Raw genomic sequence first — 26632 nt, forward strand, 5'->3', positions numbered from 1 at the left:
TCTATTCCAATATAGGTAGTCCTCGACTTACAACCCTTCATTTAGTAACCCTTCAAAGTTATAACGGCATGGGGAAAAATAGGGCCATTTTTCACGCTTACAAACACTGCAGTATCAGTCAGATGGTTGAGACACTGCCTTCGTCATAAATATGAATCAGTTGCCAAGGGTCTGAATTTTGATCATGCAACTGATTCCTATTGGATAACCATTTGCCTAAAGCGGGGTAGGGTTTCCTGCCTAAGCAGGGGGTTGGACTAGAAGACCTCCAAGGTCCCTCCCAACTCTGTTATTCTATATTTATGACGATAGCAGTGTCCTGACCTTCTGACAACTCAAGTCAGCGGTGAAAGCCCGATTCATTTAAGGACACTGTCACTAACTGAACAACCCATGCAGTGATTCAAGGGACCACTTTTATCAAACGGAGCAAAACCCACCGAACAAACGTCTCGCTCAGCAACAGAGACGCTGGGCTCGCTCGTGGTCGTAAGTCAAGGACTCCTCCTAAACCACACCAAAGTGGGAGGAACGAGAAATGAGGGCTTCTGTCTTTGGATTTTTGCAGTGGTGAAATTCAATTTTTTTTACTACCGGTTCTGTGGGCGTGGCGTGGTTCTGTGGACGTGGCAAGAAGAAGGATGCTGATATATTTCCATTCCTACCCCACTCTGGGGCCAGCCGGAAGTGGTATTTGCCGGTTCTCCGAACTAGTCCAAATTTCCGCTACCGGTTCTCCAAAGCTGGCAGAACCTGCTGAATTTCACCCCTGGATTTTCGCCACCGCCAGCGGCAGATGATGCCGGGTTTGCGGGGCCGGGCGTCACGCTGGGAGCTGGGTGGGGTGCCCGAACCGTCGCTAGAGGGCGCCCGCAAGCCTCTCCGTCTCTCTCTCCCTCTCTCCCCCCCCCCCCCGCTCCTGCCTCCTCCCAGCCACTGAGCGAATGGAAACGGATCAGGAGCGCACGTTTCCTGAGCGGGGGAAGGAGCGGGGCGCGCTCTGATTGTTAAGGTCCCGGCGGCCGCGGGCGACTCTGGGCTGGAGCCGGAGGGAGGAGGCGTCCCACAGCGGCCATCCTTGCAGCTCGGGCCGGCCTCCGCCCTTCCCAATCGGTTGCATCTCTCCCGTTGCCGCTTGCCGGGTGCCTCTTCGCAGCCCCCTCCGGCTCTCCTCCTTCCCTGCGTTGCTCCGGGTTTCTAGTTGCATCGGAAACAAAGGAAAGGCACTTGCCCCCCTCTCCCGCTCCTCCCCCGTCCCTCCCCTCCCCTCTCCGTCCCTCCGGACTGCAGCCGCGCGGGGGGCAGCCGGATCGGCCGTGCCTTCCTCCTCCTCCTCGTCCAGCCGGAATCCAACATGCCTCGGCTGCAGCCGTCGAGGCCCCGCAGCCAGGCAGGGCTGCCGCCGCCGCCGCTTCTGCTCCTCCTGCTCCTGGCCGGCCACGTCGCCCGGGTAAGTGACACATTGCGGCGCCTTACGGGCATCCCTGGCCGGGCGAGCTTTTTTGGGGGGGTGGTGGGGTGTCTCCCTAAACCCGTCTTCTCTGCCAGGCTCCCTCGCGTCTTCCGTGGGTGGTCGGGGCAAAAGAGAGGAGGGGGTGCTTTTCTCTTGCCTTCAGGCCTTTTTAAAAAGAGGGGGGGATGCTAAAGCGGGGAGGGGGGCTCGCTCTAATGCGAGACCCCCGACTTCCCTGAGCTTCCGGGGTTGGGGGCGCTTTTTAAAAGAAGCCAATGTAGGGGTGGCGAGGGGTTCCCAAGGCGGTCCTGCTGAATTGGGGCGGGGGGAGGCGAGGACCCCTCTAGGCATTTGGGCTGCCAAGAGAAGGGTGGGTGGGTCTCAACGGCTCCTCTGCTTAAGGAGCATCCCTCTCTCTTTTGGATCGGAGGGCGTGTGTGTGTGTGGCTTGCGGAGGGAGGGGGGGCAGATGGGGAGGAAGAGGGGGGGTCTGAATGAGCAGCAGCTGCCGGCGTTTGCAGTGGGGGGGGGGTTGAGTAGTGTGCGCGCGTGATTTGGAAGGATTAGCCAGTGCCTCACACGCCCCCTTTTTTTGGGGGGGTTGCATCCCTCTTCTGCTGCACCCGAGAAGAGGATGAGGTCGGCTTGCTGGAGGGGACCGAACCCGCTCCGAAGCAAGTCAAGGGAGTGCCCGTCTTCCTTGAGTGAATGGGTTTAGTAGTAGTGATAGATGATAGATAGATAGATAGATGATAGATAGATAGATAGATAGATGATAGATAGATAGATGATAGATAGATAGATAGATAGATAGATAGATAGATAGATGATAGATAGATAGATAGATAGATAGATAGATAGATAGATAGATAGATAGATAGATAGATGGATGGATGGATGCTTGGGCCGAATGGATTCGGAAAGAAAGCGGAATGGGGAAGGGTCCCCATCGTTGTACACCCATCCCACCCCCCACCCCCCGCTCAGCCTGCTGAAGATTGCAGCATTTGTTGGAGAATTAAAGAGAACCCCTCCTCTTTCCTTCGCTGGGGCGGCAGATGTCCTGGTTTGTAAGCTCTATTTGCAAAAAAAGTCTTTATGGAAAGGCGAGGAGAAGGAATTATCTCCCCCCTCCCCGCCGCCCCACTTCGATCGCACAGGTTGAGTCCTCCGGTGGTCCCAGCCACGCCAAAGGTCACTTGCGAATCTTCCGCGCTCAGCTCTTTTTTTCCTCTGACCTACTACAAACTCCCCTTTCGGTTGGGAGGGGAGAAGGTGGGAGTGGGGGGGGGGGAGAGAAAGGTGAGCTGTGACGTCATTTGAAGGTCGATGGGTTTGCACAGAAGGGGGCATTCCCCCCCCCCTCTTCTTCCCTTCTTGCTTTGCTGTGTAGCACGGGTGTCTTGTGTGTGTGTGTGTGTGGGGGGGGGGTAAACAGAGGGAAGGATTATGTATAGGATTATACATAGAATGATATTTGCTGGTCATCTCAGTGGGTCAAGTCTGCAGGGAAAATATACAGGGAGGGTTGAGTCGTGGGTGGATGGGAGTGCCCCCTAATCCTCCCTGCTTTGCTGTCTCCAGTCTTTCTGGGCTCAGCTCCCTCTCATCCAGCAGAAACTAAGTAAAAGTAATAAAAGAGATAAGGAGTCTCCCCTATTGCGATTTCTCCTCCAGAGTGGTTAAAGAACAGCCCACTCCCCTATCTAGAGAGAGCCATGGCTCCCTCATGGGAAAAAGCTGGGAAGGAGTGGTCTTGATGGGTGGGTGGGGAGGAATGGAAATAGGGGCTGTTCTTGGGTTCCAGGGGACACCTCCCTCCCTTCCTGTAGTAGAAAGTCACTTGGCTTATCTTTTCCCATGGCAGCGACCTTTCCACCCGGTTGGGGGTCCCATGTTATACTCTCCCTCCCCTGTTTTTAGGCCTCTGGAAGCCTGCAGGGCCTGTGTAGCTGGTGTGGGGAGTGACACATCAGAACAGGGCACGGTGGAAAGCATCCATCCTTTTACACTTTTGGGTGGTGATGGTGGGGGAGGTAGGGTTTCATAGAAGAAGGGTGTGTTAAGCCTATTGTTTTCACTGGCCCTAGTGGTACCAAAAAATAAAATAAAATCACGGGTCTTGGGTGGGTGGAGGATGTCCACATGTGGTACAGGATCTGGGTAGGTGGGTTACTTGAGGAGATCACGAATTCTGAAGCTGTGACATTAGGGAAGAGGTACCTTTTTTTTTAGCAGAAATGTTTAGTAATTTGGAGAACCGGTAGGAGAAATGTTGAGTAGTTCGGAGAACCGGTAGCGAAAATTTTGATTAGTTCAGAGAACCTGCAAATGCCACCTTTGGCTGGCCCCAGAGTGGGATGGGAATGGAGATTTTGCAGTATCCTTCCCTTGCCACGCCCACCAACCTATACCACGCCCACCAAGCCAGGCTCACAGAACCGGTATTAAAAAAAATTGAATTTCACCACTGGTGTGTGTGTGTGTGTGTGTGTGTGTTTGTGTGTGTGTCAGAGGCACTGTTGCTGGTTAAGAGTGATGGAAGCAGCAACCCATCTGGCAGGATAGCATCTTCAACAGGCTGGCCTAGACAAATGCTGTGTGACATCACTGGGGCCGTGAATGTCTAGAGAAGAGACCCGGGCTCAGTAATTGAGTCCATATACTATAGGGCCGTGATGGTGAACCTATGGCATGCGTGAGCCCTCTCTGTGGGCACGCCCGCTGTCGCCAGCTGATCTTCTGGTTTCCAGCGGGTGCATGCACGCCGGCCAGCTGGTCATCGTACACGCTGGAGCACTGGAAACTCAAAGACCAGGTGGCTGGCACACGCCTTCTTTGTGAACTTCCGATAGGTCCGTTTTTCGCCCTCCCCGAGCCTCCGTGCGTGCCCTGAACTTACCTGCATCCAAAACGGGCCGTGTGGGGACTCCTGGGAGGGGTGGGAGGGGCAGGGCCAGCCAGGAGTGGGATTTGGGAGTTCTCCGACCCCCTGCAAACCCCCAGTTGCCCACCCCTGCTTCTGCCCCGATTTCATGATGTTGGCTGTGGTCCAGATTGTTGGCCAGTGTGTTGCCAAGATGACTTCATGTTCTACATTCGGCTTACCTAAATATTGAGAAGGCTCATCCTGTGACAGAATCTTGTCTCCCCTAATATAAATTCAGTCGCTGTGAGCCTGATTCATGTGCCTTATTCCCAGCCTATGAGGTCATTTTCAGATGCCTGCAGGATGCTGATGGAAAATTCAGTTGGGGAAAACCTTCTAAACTCCTTGTAACTATTTTATTGCTGTCTTTGGCTGCTGCTGTGCCCCAAACTTCCTAATTCCTGTGTCTGGGAGTAAAGCTCCATTAAGAGCCATTAATTGAGCCCTTCAAGAGGCCGGATGAAAGGAATGGGCAAAGGGATGGGTTTGAGGGCACCAGAACTGTGCATACATCCATTATTAAGTGAGTGAACGTTCAGCCTTGCAACCTTTCAAAGTTATGATTATTCTTAAACAGGGAGTCTTGTGGGCAAAGTCGTCTCACAACCCATGGCAAATAATTGGAGAGTTGACTTGCGTTTTTGAAGTGTGTGTTTGTGGGGTAACTTCGAGTCAATTTGCAGTTTTCTTGGCAATCTCAGTAGAGGTCCATCCATCCATCCACCCACCCATCCATGACCTCTTGGTATTTATGAGTTAACAAGGAGATTTTTGTCAACCAGTTACTGGTGGGATTCAATTTTTTTTACTACGGTTCTGTGGGCGTGGCTTGGTGGGCGTGGCTTGGTGGGCATGGCACAGTGGTGGGTTCCGGATCCCGGTGCAACCGGTACAGTGCAACGGGGCCGGGCGTCCACCACATGAACGTGTGCAGCATTACCTTACCCGCCTGGGACGCTCTGCGATGCCTCCGCGATGCTCCAACTGCTTGGTAGAGCATTGCGCAGGCGCCGTACACTCCGTGCATGTGCGCGGAAGCCTCGAAGAACTCAAATACCAGTAAGGAGTGTGGGTGGGTGGGCGGGCGGGCAGGCCCTCTGGAGCACCGTACTGGAACGGTACCCAATGTGTACTGGTCGTAACCCACCACTGGCATGGCAGGGGAAGGATACTGTAAAATCTCCATTCCCACCCCACTCCAGGGGAAGGTTACTGCAAAATCCCCATTTCCTCCCGATCAGCTGGGACTCGGGAGGCAGAGAATAGATAGGGGCATGGCCAGTCAGAGGTGGTATTTACCGGTTCTCCAAACTACTCAAAATTTCCGCTACCGATTCTCCAGAACTCGTCAGAACCTGCTGAATGCCACCTCTGCAACCAGATATTGGGTGGGTGGGGAGACCTTTAACTGAATTTCTGTAGGTTAATGGAAAACCAGCTGGGTTCAAAGCAACATGTGGAAAAGGGTTTCTAGATCTGGATCCTGGAATCCAGATGACCACCAAGGCAGGGAAGTGAATATTTTTATTCTTTATTACCATTTTGAGGTCTTCCAGAGTTACGCAGCCCAGAACCTGTGCTGAATTAACATGTCGTTTTTTGGTTTTGGCTTAGTATCACATGTAAATCTGGCTCTTCTCTAGAGGTTTTTCAGAATTGGGTCTCAGCCTTATTAATGACAATCTTCTCAATTGCCAATTTGGCTACTACTTTAACTCATCTTCGGTGCTCTAGAGCAGTGGTTTTTCCCCCCAAACTTGGCAATTTTAAGTTGTGAGGACTTCATCTCCAAGAATTCCTCGGTAACTGTTGGCTGGAAAATTCTGGGAGCTGAAATCCACATGTCTTAAAAGTGTGAAAAACAGCACTCTAGACTCATCTGAGCCAGGGTAAGAAAATATACCCCCAGCCCTCAAAAAAAAAAAACCTCTCTGAGAAAAATAATTTTGCAAGATGATATTTTTATAACTTGAGCAAGAAAAGGACAATCTTTGAATGGGTGTGTGATTAGATAAATGCATTCTGATGAATGTTGGTTGCAATATTCTGTGTCTGTGTAACAGGAAGACACTTCCTGAAAAATATTCAGCATACAGGCTGCAAAAGATTTTTAAACATCTATTTTAATAGCTGAAAATAACCTGTTTATCCAAACGATGCTCTTATTTCCTAAACAGCCTGTTCTCTGTATAAACAACTTCATCTCTTTAATTCTTTCAGTTTGATTTTAAGCATGCAGACAGACAAATATTTATAGGAATTGGCTTACTTAATTAGCAGACCATCCATTTCCTGAGTATTTTTTTCGGAAAGTTTATCACGAAAGAAACACAAACATTGACCTTAGTATAAATTATAAGGTTTCCCCCCCTTAAACTCCCTCCCATCTCTTGCAGTGACTTCTCAGAGTTGCTAACAAATGTCTTAACTCTACCAGAAAGTACTAAGAACACCAACAACAAAAACCTTGTCATTGTGATGGGGTACGGAAGACAAATGTTAAGCAACTGGAAGCCAGTGACTAGGGAGACCATGTCAACTGTGTAAAGGCATCCCGGAAGGATTCATTCACTGTGAAATTCCTGGTTGAATGGGTAAAGGAAATTATTCCATCAGCAGCTGCAGAAAATGGCTGTGGTTGAGTTAGGCCACATTTCTACTTGTCCCTCCTCAGCACCTTAACAAGCTAGGTGTTAAGCTTAGCTGGTGTAGTGTGTGTGTGTGTGTGTGTGGGGGGGGGGACTCAGTCCTCCAGGTCATGGTTGTCCCAAAGGGGCTTTTTCAAAAGGCAACTGAACTTTCTTTGTTTTTAAATGAAGACATTTCACTTCACATCCAAGAAGCAGCAGCTGTTGTTGTTTCTTCTCCTTCTCCTTCTCCTTCTCCTTCTCCTTCTCCTTCTCCTTCTCCTTCTCCTTCTCCTTCTCCTTCTCCTTCTCCTTCTCCTTCTCCTTCTCCTTCTCCTTCTCCTTCTCCTTCTTCTTCTTCTTCTTCTTCCTCCTCCTCCTCCTCCTCCTCCTCCTTCTCCTCCTCCTCCTCCTCCTCCTCCTCCTCCTCCTTATCATCATCATCATCATCATCATCATCATCATCATCATCATCTTCTTACTCTTCCTCCTCCTCCTTGGATGAGAAGCAAAACCTCTTCAAGCAAAAAACAAAGAGATATCCAGATGCCTTTTAAAAATCACCTTTGGGACTTTTTGCTTTGCATTTATTTTCTCTCTTGGCATTGAAATCTCCGAGTTCAGTCATTGCCATGGTTGAGTTGTATGACTTATTGCTTTAGGTATTTCAATGTTTGCACCTTGTTATGATGTTAATTTTTGTTTAGGACTTTTGTACAATTTTATTGGCTGGAGGTTCCTTTCTTTTCCTTTGCATTTCTCTATGAGATTGCTTTTAAATTAATGGAGTGTGATTTAAAAGCTTGAGAAATAAATGAACTTGCTCTATGACTTAATGCTATATCAGAAACCAACTACTATGGTTTATTCAGTAGACCATATGGTTAATGCATATTATGAATCCCATTTATAACACAACAAGTAAGATATCCACATTAAGGATTAGTACATGTCAACATCATTACTAAAATCTGTAGGACTAAATAAGAAAAGAATTGACTCCTCTCATAGATGTTGTCCCCTCTAGACATAGTTATGCCATGAGTCCATTCTCATGTCTACTGTATTAAAATTCTCCAGGGATGCTTCCCAGCACATATACAATCTAGGCTATAGATTCTAGGCTATATATTTTCCCTCTTAATTTTTTCCTGCTGTGACAGAAATTGCTCCTGTTATCCACAAGAATCCTTTTCAAAGTCCAAGCATCTCTCCTGGAATGGCCTCCAAAAAGACTGCTTCAGCATAAAAGCCCATTCACCGTTCAGTGATACCTCATTGTTAATTGATTCTGGGAGGCACGATGAATACAAAAAATGATGACTACCAAACAAATCCCCCCCCCATAAGGAATAATGTAGTGAGTCACAAGGCAGCCGATACTGACAGGTTGTAACTTGTGCATTGAGTACCAAACAAACAATGAGTACCGGGACAAAATTTTCACATCAAAATGAATTGAGTACCAAATTTGATGAGTTTCAAAGGAGTTGAGTACCCAGCATGAGGCTCTTCTCCAGTGAGTCCTTCCGTCACATTAGATGGCCAAAGTATTTGAGTTTTCTCTTCAGGATCTGGCCGCCTAAAGAGCAGTCAGGGTTGATCTCCTCTAGGACTGACCGGTTGGATCATCTTGCAGTCCAAGGAACTCCCAGGAGTCTTCTCCAGCACCAGAGTACAAAAGCCTCCATTCTTTCTTAGGCTTTCTTATGGTCCAACTTTTACAGCCATACATTGCAACTGGGAAAACCATAGCCTTGACTATACACTCTTTTGTTGGCAGGATGAGATCTCCGCTTTTTAGTATGCTGTCTAGATTTGCCATAGCGTTCCTCCCCGGAAGCAAGCGTCTTTTAATTGGCTGCAATCCCCATCTGCAGTGATCTTGGAGCCTAGGAAAATAAAATGTGTCACTACCTCCATTTCTTCCCCATCTAGTTGCCAGGAATTGAAAGGGCCAGATGCCATGATCTTAGTTGTCTTAATGTTGAGCCGTCTGTCCTTTGTGCCTTACTTTAATTACCTTATAGTGATGTGCTACAAATCAGGCAGTGATGCCAAGGAATATATTGTCTAACAAAAGCGTTCAGAAATGGGATGTTTTTAAAAAAGAAAGAAAGAAAAAGAAATCCAAGATGTTTGAAAGAGAAAGAAAAGCAACGCAAAAAGCATACTGCTTTTAAGCTGCTTTGTGGTTCTGAACTCAGATTCTGAGGACCCAATGGATAGCCTACTTCATTTCTTGGGAACTGAGTGTATATAATTTTGATCGATTGGAACTATCTTCTGAAGCAGCTTCGGGTCAGAGATAGACGATAGACACAGCAGATGGGGTCCCATTATTTCTGGACTTCTTGCTAGATGACCTACACACAATCTTTTCAGGCACTTTTTGGAAGATGAGTTAATAAGCAATAGCGAAGAATGACATTGACCGTAGACATATCGCAATAAGCCAAACATTGATTTGCTTGTTTTGAGCCGACAATGACGTACAAATTCAGCTCTTCTAGTTGGCATCGTGTTCAAGTCAAGATAGAATGGCTTGTCCGGTAAATTGGGTTTAAAAATTAAAAATTGGGGTTTAACAGCAACTGGGTCTATCCAGCATCCTAATCTAGTCTAGAGGGGAGTGATGGGCTGTTTGTGGCATTGGTTACAGTTTTGTACCAATTTAGTAATTGTCTACAAATGCAGAGAGAACAACACTATCAGGTTAAGTCAGTGGTGGGATTCAAATAATTTAACAACTGGTTCTCTGCCTTAGTGACCAGCTGGGTAGGTGTAGCTTGGTGGCCATGTGACTGGGAGGGCGTGGCCAACTCAATGTCACTCAGGTCGACGGGCACTTCGCCTTAGCCCTTACAGTGTAATAAGGGTTAAATGGAGAGGCAGTTTCTGTAAGCAGGGCAATAAAGTTTAGGCTAGAAACAACACAGAGTGTTTCCTTCCTGCCTTCCTTACAGGATTAGCCCTGCAAAGTGGGGGAAAAAACAAAAGGAGGTTTCTTCCAACAACCGGTTCTCCCAACTGCTTAGAAAGTTAACAACCGGTTGTCCCGAATAGGTGCGAACCGGCTGAATCCCACCACTGGCATTAAGTGATACTAGTTGAAGTGCAAAACATTTGGTGTGGCTGGCTATTGTGTTCTTTTTTAGGATTAGGATTAGGATTTAATATTGTCCGAGTGAACCAGTCGTTGATCGTTCATCAAACAGGGGACTGGAGCACATACGGACGGTACTGCGTGTTTTAATAATTTGGTTTGGAGTGAAGAACACTTTTGACTCTATTGCAGGTTCATTTCTTTTAAAAGTTGACAGGCGTTTTAATAGATGTGTCAATATTAGCTGAAGTGTTTGCTTAGTTGTAGCAGCTAGAAGAAACTCCATGGTGATGGAGAAAGCGGACTGTGGTTGGGAGGCAAAGTGCTTTATAGGGGAGAAACCAGACGTGGGTTCCTACTGGTTCGGCCCGATTTGGCCGAGTAGGTAGTAACTCGGCCTGCCACCCACCCGAACTGGTTCTATCAGCAGTGGCACCATCATGACCAGGGAGTGGCGTGTGGGCAGGGGTGGGCAATGTGGTTTTGCGTGCTGCCTGCACGTATGCGGATAGGGTTTCTGTTGCTTGCGCGGCCCAGTTCCTGGTGGGCTGTGGCCCAGTGCCAGTCCGTAGCCCAGGTGTTGAGGACTCCTGTTTTACACTTTCTGTGATGCCCTGATCATCCTTTTGGCATGTTCACTAATTTGCTGGCAACCCCACAAAAGATATGCCCAATGCCTCTTCTGGCTATTGAATGTGTGCCGGAGCAGGCTGATGGAACGATGTGCAGGTTGGCTTTGTTCTTTTAGAGGCATTGCTTTGCAGGGTAGTTTCAAAAGAGGATCCTTCCCGCAGTGATAACAAAGCAAAAACCCTCCTTCCGAGCTCTGAATAGCTTTGTTATTTATAAGGATGATTTAAGGTGAGGACTTAATCCATAATTTAGGCTGAGGATTTAATCTCTGTCCTTTATATGACCCCATCCCTTCAACCTCATGATACCTTAACACTAAGAATCATAATCTCACCAGGATAAAAGATATATAATAAAAAGAATCCACGGTATTTAAAATTTATTTCCCTCCAATGATCTCTCTTCTTCTAAGCAGCCTCCTCCTCTTCCTCCTCCTCCTCCTCCTCCTCCTCCTCCTCCTCCTCCTCCTCCTCCTCCTCCTCCTCCTCCTCCTCCTCCTCCATCATTTGGTACCTGTTTTGAGCCCCGAGGGCTAGATAGAAATGAATGACAATTGAACAATTCCAAGGATCGCTTTATAAATATGAATGATGCGTTCCCATAAATGAGAATCTCCATTTCAATTACTTTTGGCATTTATCCTAGGAGACCAGGCTCAGTTTACAGTTGCACAATGAAAAGGAAAAAAAGAAAGAAAGAAATAGAGAGAGAGAGAGAAAAGCAACAAAAGGCAGTTTTAAAAACATCTCAGCCTCAGTGGAACATCAAGACAGTTTTTCAAGCCTCATTGGCTTCATGGATTATTTATCCATATTTGACCATGAAAAGAAAATAGGTACTCAGCTGAATGCTTTTCAGAAATATGGGGGAGGAAGCATTCTTCAAATCTTGGCTTTTTAAAATTAAAACCCAATGCTCTTCAGAAAGTTCATTTCTTCGGGATTCTGGACGCATCTGTTCCTCCGGTGCAGAGTCCCTAGTGAAATCTTTAGAAGAAGGAATACTTTTAAATTCAGTTTCAAGGATATGAAGCATCTTGTTTCTCTAACTCAGTGATGGCTAAACTTTTTGTCGTCCAAAAGGTCCCGAAAACATGCGCATGCGCAGGTAGTATCACACCCACGTGCCCACACCCATATTGCAGTGCACGCACAATCTCCCTGTGTGCCCTGCCCCCTGCGCATGCGCTTGTGACCCTCCTGCGTGTGCCCCGCACATTGCGTGTGTGCTCCCCTACGCTCCCCCACCCCCGTGCATGCGCCTCGCCCCCCTTGCCCGATATTTGCTTCCAGGTTGGCACAGGAGGCTTCCCCATGCCCCATTTTGGGCCTGGAAAACCTCTTGCACCAACCTGGAAGTCAAAATGGGGCATGGGGATGCCATGCAAGACCCCAAAATGCAATGGGAGTGCCCCCGTGCATATACCCCCCTGCTTGTGTGCGTGCATCCCGCTGGCCAGCCATAGGCGCGTGGGCATGTGTGGTGGAGCTGGGCTGGGGTGACATCTGGCATGCCCGCAGAGAAGGCTCTGAGTGCCACTTGTGGCATGCGTGGCATAGGTTTGCCATCATGGCTCTAGCTAGCTTCTGTCTTGGTGACTTACAAATCCAGTTTTTTCTTTCTTTCTTTTGTCCTCTTTCTTTGCTTCTGATCCTAAGATGTCACCTGTTTTTGGTGGCAATTTAAATTTTCCAGTAAAGTTCACTCGGGTCCATAATTGATTGCCTTGTGATGTTTTGTATTTCTTTAGTGTCTATTTAGAATTCGTGATAATAAAAACTAAAATATAACATTTATGATTTGTACCGATATAGAGTTTCCTTTGCAGAGATCAGATATTGGAACAACAAAATTCAGTGTATTTTCAGTAATGGAAGAGATGTTTTCAAACAAGCTTCCTTTGGAAATGATTTAAACTGGGATTGTGATAAATGGTTCAGGTTTTTAAGGAAATAAAAGAGAGATGCCAGCTATTCAGAACTAACAGAAAGCCAGATTTTTAGAGAATCCTGCTGAATTGTGGCTTGTTCTGGATGAACTTTAAGATGGTACACAACCTGTTCGACTCCTAGATGGTGACCTTCAGATGCATGAGACTACAACTTCCTTAGTTCCCAGCCAGCCAGAGCAATCTTTAAAAATAAAGCCAGCATTCAGGAAGAAAGGCTTTTCACTTTCTAGATCAGGGGTGTCAAACTCAAGGCTTTGGCCCATGGGGTGCGGGTACTTAGATTTGGCCCATGGGGCTGCAACCAAGGACCGGCCCATGGTGCCTCTGCCTCACGAGCTCCATTTTTGCTGGCAGAGCATTGCAGGAGACTGTCGCAGCCAAAAACGGAGCTTGGGAGGGTCACACGCAACATCTCTGAGCTCCGTTTTCGCTGGCAGTTGGTTGCATGAGGCCGTCGCAGCCCAAAACAGAGTCCGGGAGGGCTGCATGCTACATTTTCGCTGGCAGAGGCGCTGCAGGACGATCCTTCACTGTTTCCCGGCCCGTGGGCCAGATCTAAGCACCCCACAGGCCGGATTCAGCCTCCAGGCCTTTTGTTTAAAACCCCTGGACTAGAAGTTCTCCTAGTTTCTACTCAATCTGTTCATTTGGTTCCACTCATTTGATTTGGTGGTTTGATCCCATTACCATCAAATCTCTTAACTTGGGAGGGGGTGGTGGTGTCTCCAACCTTGGGAACTTGTGGACTTCAACTCCCAGAATTCCTCAGGCAGCCATGGAGTTGAAGTTCCCAAAGTTGGACACTCCTTGCGCGCTCGGTCCTGCTAAGAAGTTGTCTGTTCTCAGCTACTGAGAGCTGAGATTCTGTTTTTACTGCAGGACTTAAACTAGAAAAAAAATGGTTTGTTTGCCAGAAGCTCTTGCCATTTAAATGCAGACATGAAGCTTTGCACAAGCTCTGAATGTCTCAGCAAGACCTTTGCACATCTTATAACCTAAAGCTTCCTTTAAGCATTCAAGATAAGAAAAGGAAATACAGTAGAGTTTGCAAACATTATTCTCCTTTGCTTTTTTTTTTGTCTGTGAGCTGTGATATTAGCTTCTATCTGGAGCTGGTAAAAGGAGTTTCCATAATTTAACTGCTGAGTGTAGCATATTTGGATGTGCCCACTGAATATTGCTGCTTCAGTCAATGGGGGGGGGGGGCGTTGTTAAACGAGTAATAAACATGTTGAAGGGTGAGATGAACGTTTTCACTTTCTCTGTATTTTACTCAAGCTTTGTCAATTGTTGTTTTCCGTTTACAAATATGCTGTCTTTCCCTGCTTAGGTTAATGGTGTACATAAGCAAGAGAAATCTTAATGTCCTCCATCAGCACAAATGTTTTAATTTGTATACGTAACTGTAATGGGGAAAGACCTGGTGGCTCAGTGGCTAAGACACTGAGCTTGTTGATCAGAAAGGTCAGCAGTTCGGCGGTTTGAATCCCTAGTGCCGTGTAACGGAGTGAGCTCCCGTTACTTCTGCCAACCTAGCAGTTCAAAAGCATGTAAAAAATGCAAGTAGAAACATAGGGACCACCTTTGGTGGGAAGGTAACAGCGTTCTGTGCGCCTTCGGCGTTTAGTCATGCCAGCCACATGATCACGGAGACGTCTTCGGACAGTGCTGGCTCTTCGGCTTTGAAACGGAGATGAGCACCACTCCCTAGAGTTGGGAATGACTAGCACATATGTGCGAGAGGAACCTTTACCTAACTGCGATGGGAGTGGGGTTGCGGGGTACTCCATGGATGGATACATTGTTTTAAAATGAAGGGCTGCAGTCAAAAAGGATATACTGTATAATCTGTTTGTATTTATTAAAATTCTAAGATCACTAAAAGCTAAAAGTGCAATAAAAGAAAAGAGAAGCAGTTTAGGAAAAAAGAGAAAGATGTAAAGAAAAATATAAAGGTTTAAAGACTTCTTATATTCGTCCCAACAGTTGTAAATAGAAACACAGAGTAGATTTTACTGATTAACAGAGTTGGAAGGGACCTTTGTAGGTCATCGTCCAACTCCCCCCCCCCCCAGGCAGACCCTAGACCATTTCTGACAAATGGCAGTACAATCTCTTCTTGAACGCCTCAGAAATAAGGAAAGGAACAAGCAAAAATGCAGGAAGAATAAAAAGAAATCTAAAACACCTTTTGATTTCCCTTGCATCCATTATACACATAATTGCAAAATTATCCCTTACTCTATGATTACAAAAGAAAGCTCACTTTTTTGGTTGTTATCCAGTTTCTTCCACTAACCATCAAAAACCACAAATCATAAGTGCCTTTTTTTCCTGTTTCGGGCGAAAAGTCTACAAGGGATTTCCGGTCAGCCATAAATAAAGATATTGGATTTTTTTTTTCTCTAATCAAAGAGGTTAATTTAGATTGTATAGATGCCTCCAAGTAGCTTTCTTGGCAATGGCAGTTTGTCATGGTCTTATCCTGAAATGTTTTTTTGATTTCCCGTATAGCTCTGGTATTCCCAAAGCAATTTCTTATTTAGAAGCTACCTAGACCCAGCTGTAGATTTCAAGCTCCAAGATTGGAAGACTTGTGTCTCTTCCCAAAAACCAAGTGCCACGTACCTATTTTCCACGGGAGGTTGATCATATATTAAAATCTGCCACAGAATCAATAATCAGGATCCCAATTTTGAGATTATGATTCTTCCATTTGTAATGGCCTCCCTCCCATTGGTGGGTTGCAATTTATTTTACTACTGGTTTGCTTGTGTGCATGTTTGCGCGCTGCTACTGCGCATGCACAGAAATGTCCGGGCGGGTGGGCAGAGCCTCCCGCTACCACCATTACCGGTTCGCCCAATCCGGGGCGAACACGCAGCAACCCACCTCTGCCTTCCCCCTCCCCAATCTGTTTCATAGTCTTGATTCACATATCATGTAAAGCCATTGTTGGAAGAAATGTCCATCTGGGTTCAGTTCCAAGTGGGGAAAAAGACATTGGAAACGTGGAGGCTGTTTGGAAAGATGGTTTTTAATGGTGGACAGGATCACATGCCTAGAAGATCTTGGGTGAAGAAGAAAAAAGGGAAGAGATGCTGAGGGCCCCTGAGTTTTATACCCTCTCTGGGCTTTTGAATTTGAGCTTGTATTCTGATTGGTTGTCAGACTCCGTGCAGGGGCAACTCTGTAGGCTGTCCTGAGTCCCAAGCTTGGTTGAGCCTTGCTGGTTGATGTAATCTTCCCAGATGCCATGTGGTAAGTTCTGTTGCTAGATGGGTAGAGGGCTAATCCTACCTTTGTTGGATCTTGGGTGAGGGCATTTGCCTATGATTAAACCTAGCTATCTCTTTATCTCTTAAGTGCGGACATCTGCTGTGGGCCATTGAGGAGGGTGGGGGCTATTAAGAGTGAGTCTGTTTCCTGCTTAAAAAACATGTTTCTCCATTTCTCATCCAGGGAAATATAATATTCTGCCTTTTTAAAAAAATATTTCCTAATTTCATTCTTCTAGGAGAGGGGTGGGTGCTACCTTCCTACACCATAATGTAGGATTGTTGTTGTTGTTTTGTTGTCGAAGGTATCAATTGAGCATAGCACAATACAATACAATACAATAGCAGAGTTGGAAGAGGGAGTTTGACGCCCTCTTCTTTGTGGCAGCCCCTGAGATATTGGAAGACTGCTATCATGTCTCCCCTAGTCCTTCTTTCTATTAAACTAGACATACCCAGTTCCTGCAACCGTTCCTCATATGTTTTAGCCTCCAGTCCCCTAATCATCTTTGTTGCTTTTCTCTGCACTCTTTCTAGAGTCTCCACATCTTTTCTACATTGTGGCGACCAAAACTGAATGCAGTATTCCAAGTGTGGCCTTACCAAGGCATTATAAAGTGGTATTAACAGCCATGTAGTTTATTCAATAAAATATGGATATGCAAGCTATTGTTTGGTTAATGCAGTTTGGAGATACAATAACAAATTCAATGGAGTTTCGCCATTTTGATTTCTATAGGATTGCACTCTTTGGCTGCACATCTGTATTTGCTTGCCCGAGCAGAAATCCAAGTGAATCCATTCATTGGATTGCACTGTTGGACCATTAACTCTCCAGATTGCTGTAAACATGTTGAGGCAAAATGTTTAACCTTGGCCAACCCAGAACTCGTGTTCTTGAATGAATGCATCTCTTTGAGCTTTGTTTAAGGTGAGCATAAGAAGTTCTTTCAGTTGTGAAATTCAGCACTCGACATCCTCACCAGAGCTTGGATTTCTTTCTTTCTTTTGTGGTTTAACCGTTGTCATATGTGAAGCCTCTTTCTTGTTTTCCTCACCTGGTCCATTGCTTTTCAGTTTTGTAAAAGTTCAGCTCAGCGTGACTTGTGATTCAAACCAAGTTTGAAAAAGTAAAGTTCTACATTTAGGGGAAGAAAAACAGGTACAGTATATGTGGTACTTCACTCAACAGTAGTAACTGTGAAAGGGATCTTGGAGTCCTAGTGGACAACATTTAAATATGAGCCAGCAGCTGCCCCAAAAGCCAACACAGTTCTAGGCTGCATAAACAGAGGGATAGAATCAACAGCCCGTGAAGGGTTAATACCACTTTATAATGCCTTGGTAAGGCCACACTTGGAATACTGCATCCAGTTTTGGTCGCCACAATGTAAAAAAGACGTTGAGACATCTAGAAAGAGTGCAGAGAAGAACAACAAAGATGATTAGGGGACTGGAGACTAAAACATACGAAGAACGGTTGCAGGAACTGAGTATGTCTAGTTTGATTAAAAGAAGGACTAGGGGAGACATGAGAGCAGTGTTTCAATATCTCAGGGACTGCCACAAAGAAGAGGGAGTCAAGCTATTCTCCAAAGCACCTGAGGGCAGGTCAAGAAGCAATGGGTGGAAACAAATCAAGGAGAGAAGCAACTTGGAACGAAGGAGAGATTTCCTGACAGTTAGAACAATTAATCAGTGGAGCAACTTGCCTCCAGAAGTTGTAAATGTTCCAACACTGGAAGTCTTTAAGAAGATGTTGAATAACCATTTGTCTGAAATGGTATAGAGTTTCCTGCCTAGGCAGGGGGTTGGACTAGAAGACCTCCAAGGTCCATTCCAACTCTGTTATTCTATTCTATTCTGTTCTGTTCTGTTCTCTTCTGTTCTCTTCTGTTCTGTTCTGTTCTATTCAAGTAGTGATAGAAAGCAGAGTAAAAGCATCAAAGAATATGGTCATGTTCACCAACATTTGAAAACATTTCTAACTGATCCTGTAGAGCAGGGGTGTCAAACTCAAGGACCGCGGGCCAGATCCGGCCGGGGGAGTACTTAGATCTGGCCCATGGGGCCACCCTGGAAACAGCGAAGGACCGCCCCATGGTGCCTCTGCCAGTGAAAACAGAGCTCCGATTTTGCTGGCAGAGGGCTGCAGGAGGCCATCACAGCCAGAAATGGAACTCGGGAACCCATTTTCGTTGGCACAGTGCTTGGGCCATCACCAGCGCCACTGACACAAGTGACTTTGAGTTGACCATGCCCCCAGCCCCCCCAGGTCAAACACAACCCTGATGCGGCCCTGAATGAAATCGAGTTTGATACCCCTGCTGTAGAGAATAGTTTGGGGCCAGCTTAGTTTCTCTGGAGACAGGTTTCCAATCCTAGATGTTCAAACAATGGAAATCAGTAAAGCATTGAAAAGCCAAGACGCATGACATAAGAATGGAGGAATAACCCTCAGATGTTCAGGTTGGAGAAGTGAAAATTGTAGACTTCACATACCTGCAGGGTTATCCAGAGTAGACAGGAGTTCTGTGCAAACAGCAGGATAAAAACTAATGAGTGAAGCAAATAAAGCAGCATTTGCGGAGATGAGGTCGGTAGGAATTGTAAATTAACAATTTCGTTGAGTACCCCGTTGTGGATGACCGCTATCAAATTCATTGCTGCATTGGAAAATGGAAATAATGTATCATTATTTCTGTAGAAGAATGGTGAATTAATTTGTATGTATTGATGTCAAAAATATCCTCATCTTTGAAAAACGAATCTGAAGTAGCATTCTGTTTGACTTGGAAACCATTTGCAGATGGTAATTCTATAGAGAATTCTGTAGGAGGGCCTCTTTGGACTAGTGATTAAGTTACCGGGTTAGAATGCGGGAGAATGTGAGTTCTAGTCTCACCTTAGCCATGAAAGCCAGCTGGGTGATCTTCAGCCAGTGACTCTCTCTCTCTCAGACCAACTCATCTTTCAGGGTTATTGTTGTAGTAGGGAAAATAGGAGGAGGAAGGTGTGTCGGATGTATTCATTGCTTTGAATTATCTTATCTTATCTTATCTTATCTTATCTTATCTTATCATCTCATCTCATCTCATCTCATCTTATCTTATCTTATTTCTTTCTTTCTTATTCTTATCTTCTTTATTTTCTTCTTATCTTTCTTCTTATCTTTCTTTCTTCTTATCTTAATGTGTGTGTGTGTGTGTGTGTATGTATGTATGTGTGTGTGTATGTTCCAGCATAATTCTGGAACGCCTTTGAACTTTCTCATTTTAACCAAATTTGGTACACAGATGACTTACTCTCTGGAAACAAATACTGTGGGGGATAAGACACTCCTAAAGCCCCTGGGGGTGCGTGTTCTGTTAAGATACAGCCTGTTGTGCCTTAAAATGGCTTCTACTGTACTGCCGTAAAATGGCTTCTACTGTGCAGCACAGTAGAGTTGCCATGGTAACGGCTTCACAGTACTTCACAAGGGGGTTCCCTCTGGTAGGGGAGAAAAGCCAACATTAGAAATTATGTTTGGTCTGGACATTTCCCCCCTATAAATAAATATCCAGGCAACGGTGGGTTATCAGCTATTTGTAATAAAGGTGGAAGATAGTTACTTACTTAGTTACTTAGTTACTTAGATGATAGATTGATAGATGATAGACAGACAGACAGACAGATAGATAGGCTGGCTTGTGCTGCATCTGAAGTTTGGGTTACCTAGCATAATCTAACTGTAGGACTAAGAGAGTCACTGGCTCAAAGTCAGCAGTCTATGTCTACACTAAAACCAGGGTCTCCCCATTGCTAGTCCAGCTCCTTCACCACTACATCAATACAATACAATACAATAGCAGAGTTGGAAGGGACCTTGGAGGCCTTCTAGTCCAACCCCCTGCCTAGGCAGGAAACCCTATACCGTTTCAGACAGATGGCTATCCAACATCTTCTTAAAGACTTCCAGTGTTGGGGCATTCACAACTTCTGGAGGCAACTTCTGTTCCTCTGATTAATTGTTGGAATCACCTTGACTGTCATCTTGAATGCTCATGGAATTGGAGACAGTGGATCTACTGTAATTTGAAAATGCAGTTGGACTACAGAGTCTTTGTCTACTACCCTCAATTTCCATCAGGGGCTAAATGAGCAAGGTTTATTTATTTTTTCTTGGTTGGATCTGAAAGCATAAAACTGAGCGCCCATGCTGATAGATTCCATTAAACTGTTCCTTTTTAAACCAAAGGAAAGGTGAGTGTTTTATGCTCCCTCCTGTGAGGAAGCTTGGGGAGCACAGGGCTGCTTTCCAAGGCTAGCAATTAAACCACAATCCTTAAATAAACAGAGATGCTGAACTCTCGGCCACTCCACTCTCTCTCTCTCTCTCCCTCCTTCCGCCCCCTTCCCATCCCGGAAACTTAAATGGAACATATTGATCAAAAGTGCTTCTCCTTCCCTGCTGCAAATAATGATGTTTTCTCTTAGGCAGTTGCTAAATCTCATTATAGAAGAAAATTTGCACAACTCATAACTTTGGGGCTGCATCTCTCTCCCTTCCTCTCTCTTTCTCTCTCTCCTTCTCCTTCTCTCACTCCCTCTTCCTCTCTTTTCCCTCTCTCCCTCTCTTCTCCCCTCCCCCCTCCCTCTTTCCCTTCCTCCTCCCTTCCCTCCCTTCCTGAATATGAGAGTGAGAGAGAGAAAGGAAAGGAGAGGCTGTCTCTACATATCACCCTGAGCCATGGTTGTTGAACAAGCAACAATTAGATGAATTCACACAACATGCCAAGACATAAATAATGGTTTGCAAATTCGGATGGCTAGGTTAAAACAACATGTCAAGGCAGAATTAAGGACTGACACGAAGGCTTCACTAAATGTGGGAATCCAGCTGGGAGAGACAATGAATAAACGAGAGAGAAAATCAGAAATGAACATCCCACAGTGTGGAAGCTTTAGTTAAGAGCAACGATGCCACATTATGTCTTCATTCTTCTGTATGGGCGAAGTGCAATGATGGCAGACAGATCTCGTGCATTCTGTAAATCAGATAATCTTTTCCCAGCTGTGAGTGAATGCACTCTGCATGCCTGTCTGATATTTGTCTGGGTTCTCGGAGCTCGTAATTCTCAATTTGAGGACAGCTCCTTGGTCCTTGAATGGCTTCTAGGTGGAGTTCATAGTGTATATTTTTAGTGAGTCTAGATATTTATACATTCTCCTTCAAGACAAAACAGCACTTTCCGAGACTAGCTCTAAGAGGGAGTTAGAATATAATACTGCAGTGTAGAGGCATGGCAAATGGATAGAAAAGATGACAAACTGCGTGGCTTTGTGGGGAAAAAAAAGTCTCATTGTCCAAGAGCCGTTGGCTATTATCTTTCCTGCACTTAGTCCTCATGTGCTTCCTGTATTCATGCATAGTACCACCCCCCCCCCCCATGTGAGCTGGTTTGATTTTGGCTTAGAACATTGTAGCTACGTCCAGCCATTGTGGTTTGTAAATAATAGTTTATGATTTAAGATTATGTGTGAAGCCTTTATTACTTTGTTATGTAAAGCTTGCTTAGTTTCGGTGATTCCTGCCTTGAATGTTGCCCAGAATCTATATGATTGGTACTCTAGAAATAGTGTAAAATAAACAAACAAATCATGCACTTGCAGATAATTTTTTTGTGGCCAGGCCTACCTCAACCATCCAAAGTCCAATCCATTGTGTCTTGGAGATCAGTAGGTGGAGAGCAATGGTGGAAGAGAATTTTCAAACCCCCTCCCCCTTTTTTTCTTTTGGATCCCGGTGAGCAGAGGAAAGAAGTGGCAGTGATGGGTTAGTCGCGGTGAAATGTTTTGTTGGAAGAAATGTCCTTCTGGGTTCAGTTCCAAGTGGGGAGAAAGACACTGGAAATATGGAGGCTGATTGAAAAGATGGTTTATTGATGGACAGGACTGCATGGGTTTTAGGTCCAGGCCAGCTGAACACATGGAATGGAGAGTGAGTGAGCCTTGCCTTTGAGCTTCCTGTTCCTGTGGCAATGACATGTATTCTATTGGTTGCTGCCAAACTCCCATCGGGCTATGCAGGGGTCATAGCTAATTTTGTAGGTTTTCTGAGCCAAGCTTGGTTGAAATTTGGACTGATGCAATGCCGTTCCTATTGTGGCTGAATGGCTTTGCCCTGAAAGATAATCCCATCATTCTGGAGTTGAAGGTCTTTTGTCTTGTAGATAGGCTGGCCCAGTCCTGCTGGGGCTATTAAGAAAGGTGGGGGCTGCTTTCCAAGAGCAATGTTTCTCCTTTAGGGGAATATAATATTCTGCCTTTTATAATATTTCCCAAAATATTTCATTCTTCTAGGAGAGGGGTCGGTGCTAACTTTCTACAGTTTAAAGAGTGGTCCTCCCAAAGGTGCTTTTTTTCAAGAGGCACCTGGACTTTCTGTTTTTTTTTTTTTGAAGACGTTTCGCTTCTCATCTAAGAAGCTTCTTCAGCTCTAGTTGGATGGTGATCAAGAAGCTGAAGAAGCTTCTTGGATGAGAAGCGAAACGTCCTCAAAGAAAAACCAGAAAGTCCAGTTGCCTCTGGGACAACCATGACCTGAATGACGGAGAATCTCCACAGACATTTCAAGAATGGGGAATGGTGAGAGGTTTGGAGTTTCTGCAGAGGTGGAATGCTGATTAGAACATGAAGCAAGATGTTTGGCAGATCTCTGAGGGCCATTCATCACTGAGGGAGGAATGATATTGCAGTTTACATTTCCAACCTCCCCCCACCCCTCCTGCGTCAGGAGTCTTTCAGGTTCAAGAAGATTAGTTAATTCCCTTTGCTGGAGGTCTTGAGAGGCGGTGGACTGGTGCTCGCCATTTTGGGTGCTTCTCTGTTTGTTCCAGGCAAGCCTGAATGATCAGACAAGACTTGCAAAGAAGGTGATGTGCAGACAGAATGGGACAACCTACCACTTGTATATCACTTGTATCAAAAAAAAATTATTCCATTCCTATGACTATCAGCTTTTCTAATGCCTTGATGAGTAATAAAAGGAACCAATACCACGTTGAATTGTCCACTGGCGAGCTGGGGAAATCAGATTCACTTAACAACCGGGAATACTGATTTAACAACTGCAGCGATTCACCTAACAAACTGTGGCAAGAAAGATCATAAAATGGGGCAAAATTCACGTAAACAAATGTCTCGCTTAGCAACAGAAATGTTGAGCTCAATTGTGCTCGTAGGTTGAGGAACTACGTGTAATGCACAGCCATTTTGGTTCTCCAGATGGGCCGGTGGAATTATTTTCTGGGACTGTTGTTGTTGTTAGTTGCAAAGTCGTGTCCGACCCATCACTGCTTTGGTGACTCCATCCAGCCACCTCATTCTCTGTCTTCCCCTTCTTCTTTTGCCCTCAATCTTTCCCAACACTAGCCTCTTCTCCAGTGAGTTTTTCCTTCTCGTTATGTGGCCAAAAATAAGACCTGTTTCCCTGAAAATAAGACCTCCCTGGGTAATAAGCCCAATCGGGCTTTTGAGCACATGCGCTAAAATCAGCCCTCCCTGAAAATATTGCAACACAGCAGCAGCCATGAGGTGACCATTCTCACCGCCTCCTGCACCTTAAAATTAATAAAACCTCTCCGAAAAGTAAGGCCAAAGGTTTATTTCGGAGTTCCAAAGAAAAGAAGACCCTGTCTTATTTTCGGGGAAACACGGTATTTGAGTTTCATCTTCAGGATCTGGATTTCTGGACCTCGGTGCAGCCTTTAAAACCACTGCATGAGCTTTCTGGAGGATGCAGGTGCTTTAATGATCTTCTGTCTACGTACTTTGTCAAGCTCCCTATCAAAACTCTGCACAGCTCAGTCTGTGATACTGTGACACTGAAGCATAGCTATCCCCCCTCCCCAGGCACACACACCTCCAGCCCTCATGTGTTCTGCCTCTTCATTTACACAACCCTGGAATGGAGGGAGAGCGCCATTCAGTCAGCTCAGTGAGGGGAGTTGTTTCTCAGATGTGTGCCCAGGAGGCATCATTTATGCAGCCATTTAAATTCACAGATTGCCCATTATGAACAGTAATGGTTCCTGTCAGATGAGCCTTTAGTAAATTGAACTGGAAAGGTCACTGCTTCGAAACCTTCCTGCCCGTGGCTAGATCAGCCACCAGTTCCCTTGGCCCCTTGGGGCGTAATCCCAGGAAATGGTTATCTCCATAATAGCTTTTGGTTTCCCAGCTTGTTTATTCTGTAGGATAACATTTAATTAAACTCATCAGAGAGAACGGTGGATGAACAAGCCGCCCCTGTTCAATTCCTTATTAACGTGGAGGGTCCAATGTTGCTGGCGAAGAACCTGCCTTTTCTGTATTAATGCTACACTGCGTGCTTATCGCCAAACTTCACATTTATGATGTTCAGATTCTCTGCAATTTCTCCAATCAAGTCTCGTGACCTCGCTTGTTTGAACAGATGGATCTGCAGGCACAAATTCCAAACGAATCCACATTAGGCTTACGATCTATGCTGGAGATCTATGTCGAGGAGGAGCGTAAAGCTGTTCATTGAATTGCAAACTACTACCGTCACATGTTTTAAGGGTTGCGACCCACTTGCGCATAGCGTTGTTCAAGAAGAATTAAAAACAAAATACAAGTGGGGAAGCTTCAGTGGTGGGTTCCGGATCCTGTTCCAATCGGTACGGTTGGAACAGGCCCAGCGTCGCCCACATGGACGTGTGAGGTGTGGGCATTTGTCGTACCACAAGCCTCCGCGACGCTCCAGCTGCTCAGCGGAGCATCGTGCAGGCGCTGTATGCGCCGTTCACGGAAGCACCAAAGGTTTAAAGGACAGGTAAGGAGCTCGGGTGGGCGGCCCGGCTCTCTGGAGCACCGTACCGGAATGGTACCCGGTGCTCCGGGCAGGCTCCGGTACGCCTGTACCAGGGCGTAGCGTCTGCAACCCACCACTGGGAAGCTTGCATTTGACCCAAAGTTTTCAGTAGACATTTTACATCTGGGGTCCATCCATCCAGTACCAACAGAAAGAGAACTGTTAGGCTAATCTCACTTTGAACATCCTAATAGTTGATTGATAATTTCTGGTTCCTTAAGTACTGTGTTTCCTCGAAAATAAGACAGGGTCTTATTTTCTTTTGACCTCCGAAATAAGCCCTTGGCCTTATTTTTGGGGAGGTCTTATTATTTTTGAGGTGCAGGAGATGGCGAATGTGGTTACCTCGTGGCTGCTGCTGTGTTGTAATATTTTTGGGGAGGGCTTATTTTCAGGGAAACGGTATTAGGATTTTCATTTGATGAAGATTTGATGTGAAGGTTTGATTTGAAGATTGGATGCAATCAGGAGTCTGTTGAATTACCCCTTCAATAACTGAATCCTCAAACTGAGGGGTTAAATCAGCTCAGGGCATTGAATGGACTTGAAATATTTGAATTGATTTAGCGATTCAGCGAAGGTCTACGTATACACGGTTCTTATCAAATCCATCTAATTCAGCTCTCGTGCTGATAATTCGAATTCATTCAGATCAGTTTGTCCAATCAAACCGATGATTGATCTTGGATCTTAGATGACTCAGTTACTCATAGGCAGCATGGGCTGACAAGAAATGGACAGCAGAAGTTGCTCCATTCTCAATCGATCCTTTGATCCAGGAGACTCTCCATAATACCTCTGAGCCTGTGAACTCTACAGAAATCTTGAGAGATTTGCCTGACCAGGTGCCTACCTTTTTATGATGCTTTTAGAAAAAATAAAAACAAAAGAAGATTGAGAAATGGATGCGCTACCTAACAAAGCATCGTCTAAGAATGCTCCTTGTCCCCAGAGAGATTTCTATAGGTACAGTACTTCTGGGAAATAAAAATGCTGAGCATCTGTCAATGTATAATCTATGCTGGGGAGGAAGCGCAAAGAGGTTCATTGAATTGCAAACTACTGTAACACCTTTTAAGGGTTGACACCCACTTGCCTATAGCATAGTTCAAGGAGAATTTAAAAAAAAATACGGGTGGGGGAAGCTTGAATTGTAACGGTTTCAAAACGGGTTCATCTAAAAAGAAAACACAGGCTCACAGCCATCTGGGACCAGTGAGGATGATGTCACAGGCACCATGACTTGCCTTTGATGGTGCCATTTGTATCCTTTGATGCAATTTCCCTTCAAGATACAATTGCCTTTAAACATTCTGAGTTGCCACAGAGGAAATGGCAGGGAATAACATCACCAGTTTGTCTGCCAATTCTGATGTTTCTTTTTTTCCGTCTCAGTACATTTTGGTTAATGGAGTCATTGATTATATGCTCCTGAGTCAAGAAGCTAAAAGGAATGTCTTATTTGGGGAAAAAAAAACCACACATCAACAGAGTTTCCTTCCTTCCTTCCTCCTTCCCTCCCTCCCTTCCCCCCTTTTTTCCTTCCTTCCTTCCTCCTTTCTCCCTCTCTCCCTTCCCTCCCTCTGTTCCTCTCTCCTTTTCCTCCCTCCTTTCCTCTCTCCTTTCCCTTCCTCCCTCTCCCTTCCTTCCTTCCCTCCCTTCCTCTCTCCTTTCCCTCCCTCCCTCCTTCTTTCCTTTCTCCCTCTCTCCCCCTCCCTTCCTCCCTCCCTCCTTCCTTCCTTTCTCCCTCCCTCCTTCCTCTCTCCTTTTCCTCCCT

The 26632-nt window shown here is 45.6% G+C and overlaps 1 protein-coding gene across 1 annotated transcript in view; it reads left to right on the forward strand.

The window, feature by feature from the left end:
• The first annotated feature begins 1018 nt into the window (after positions 1–1018).
• Positions 1019–26632, forward strand: part of SDC3 (syndecan 3) — an 86394-nt gene continuing 60780 nt past the window's right edge. Inside the window, exon 1 of the mRNA XM_081962715.1 lies at positions 1019–1450. Coding sequence (XP_081818841.1) covers positions 1355–1450 — 96 coding nt within the window. The 5' untranslated portion in view covers positions 1019–1354. The remainder of the gene's footprint in view (positions 1451–26632) is intronic.

This window comes from Natrix helvetica, assembly GCF_964273705.1.
Source record: "Natrix helvetica genome assembly, chromosome: 9".
Lineage (NCBI taxonomy): Eukaryota > Metazoa > Chordata > Lepidosauria > Squamata > Natricidae > Natrix > Natrix helvetica.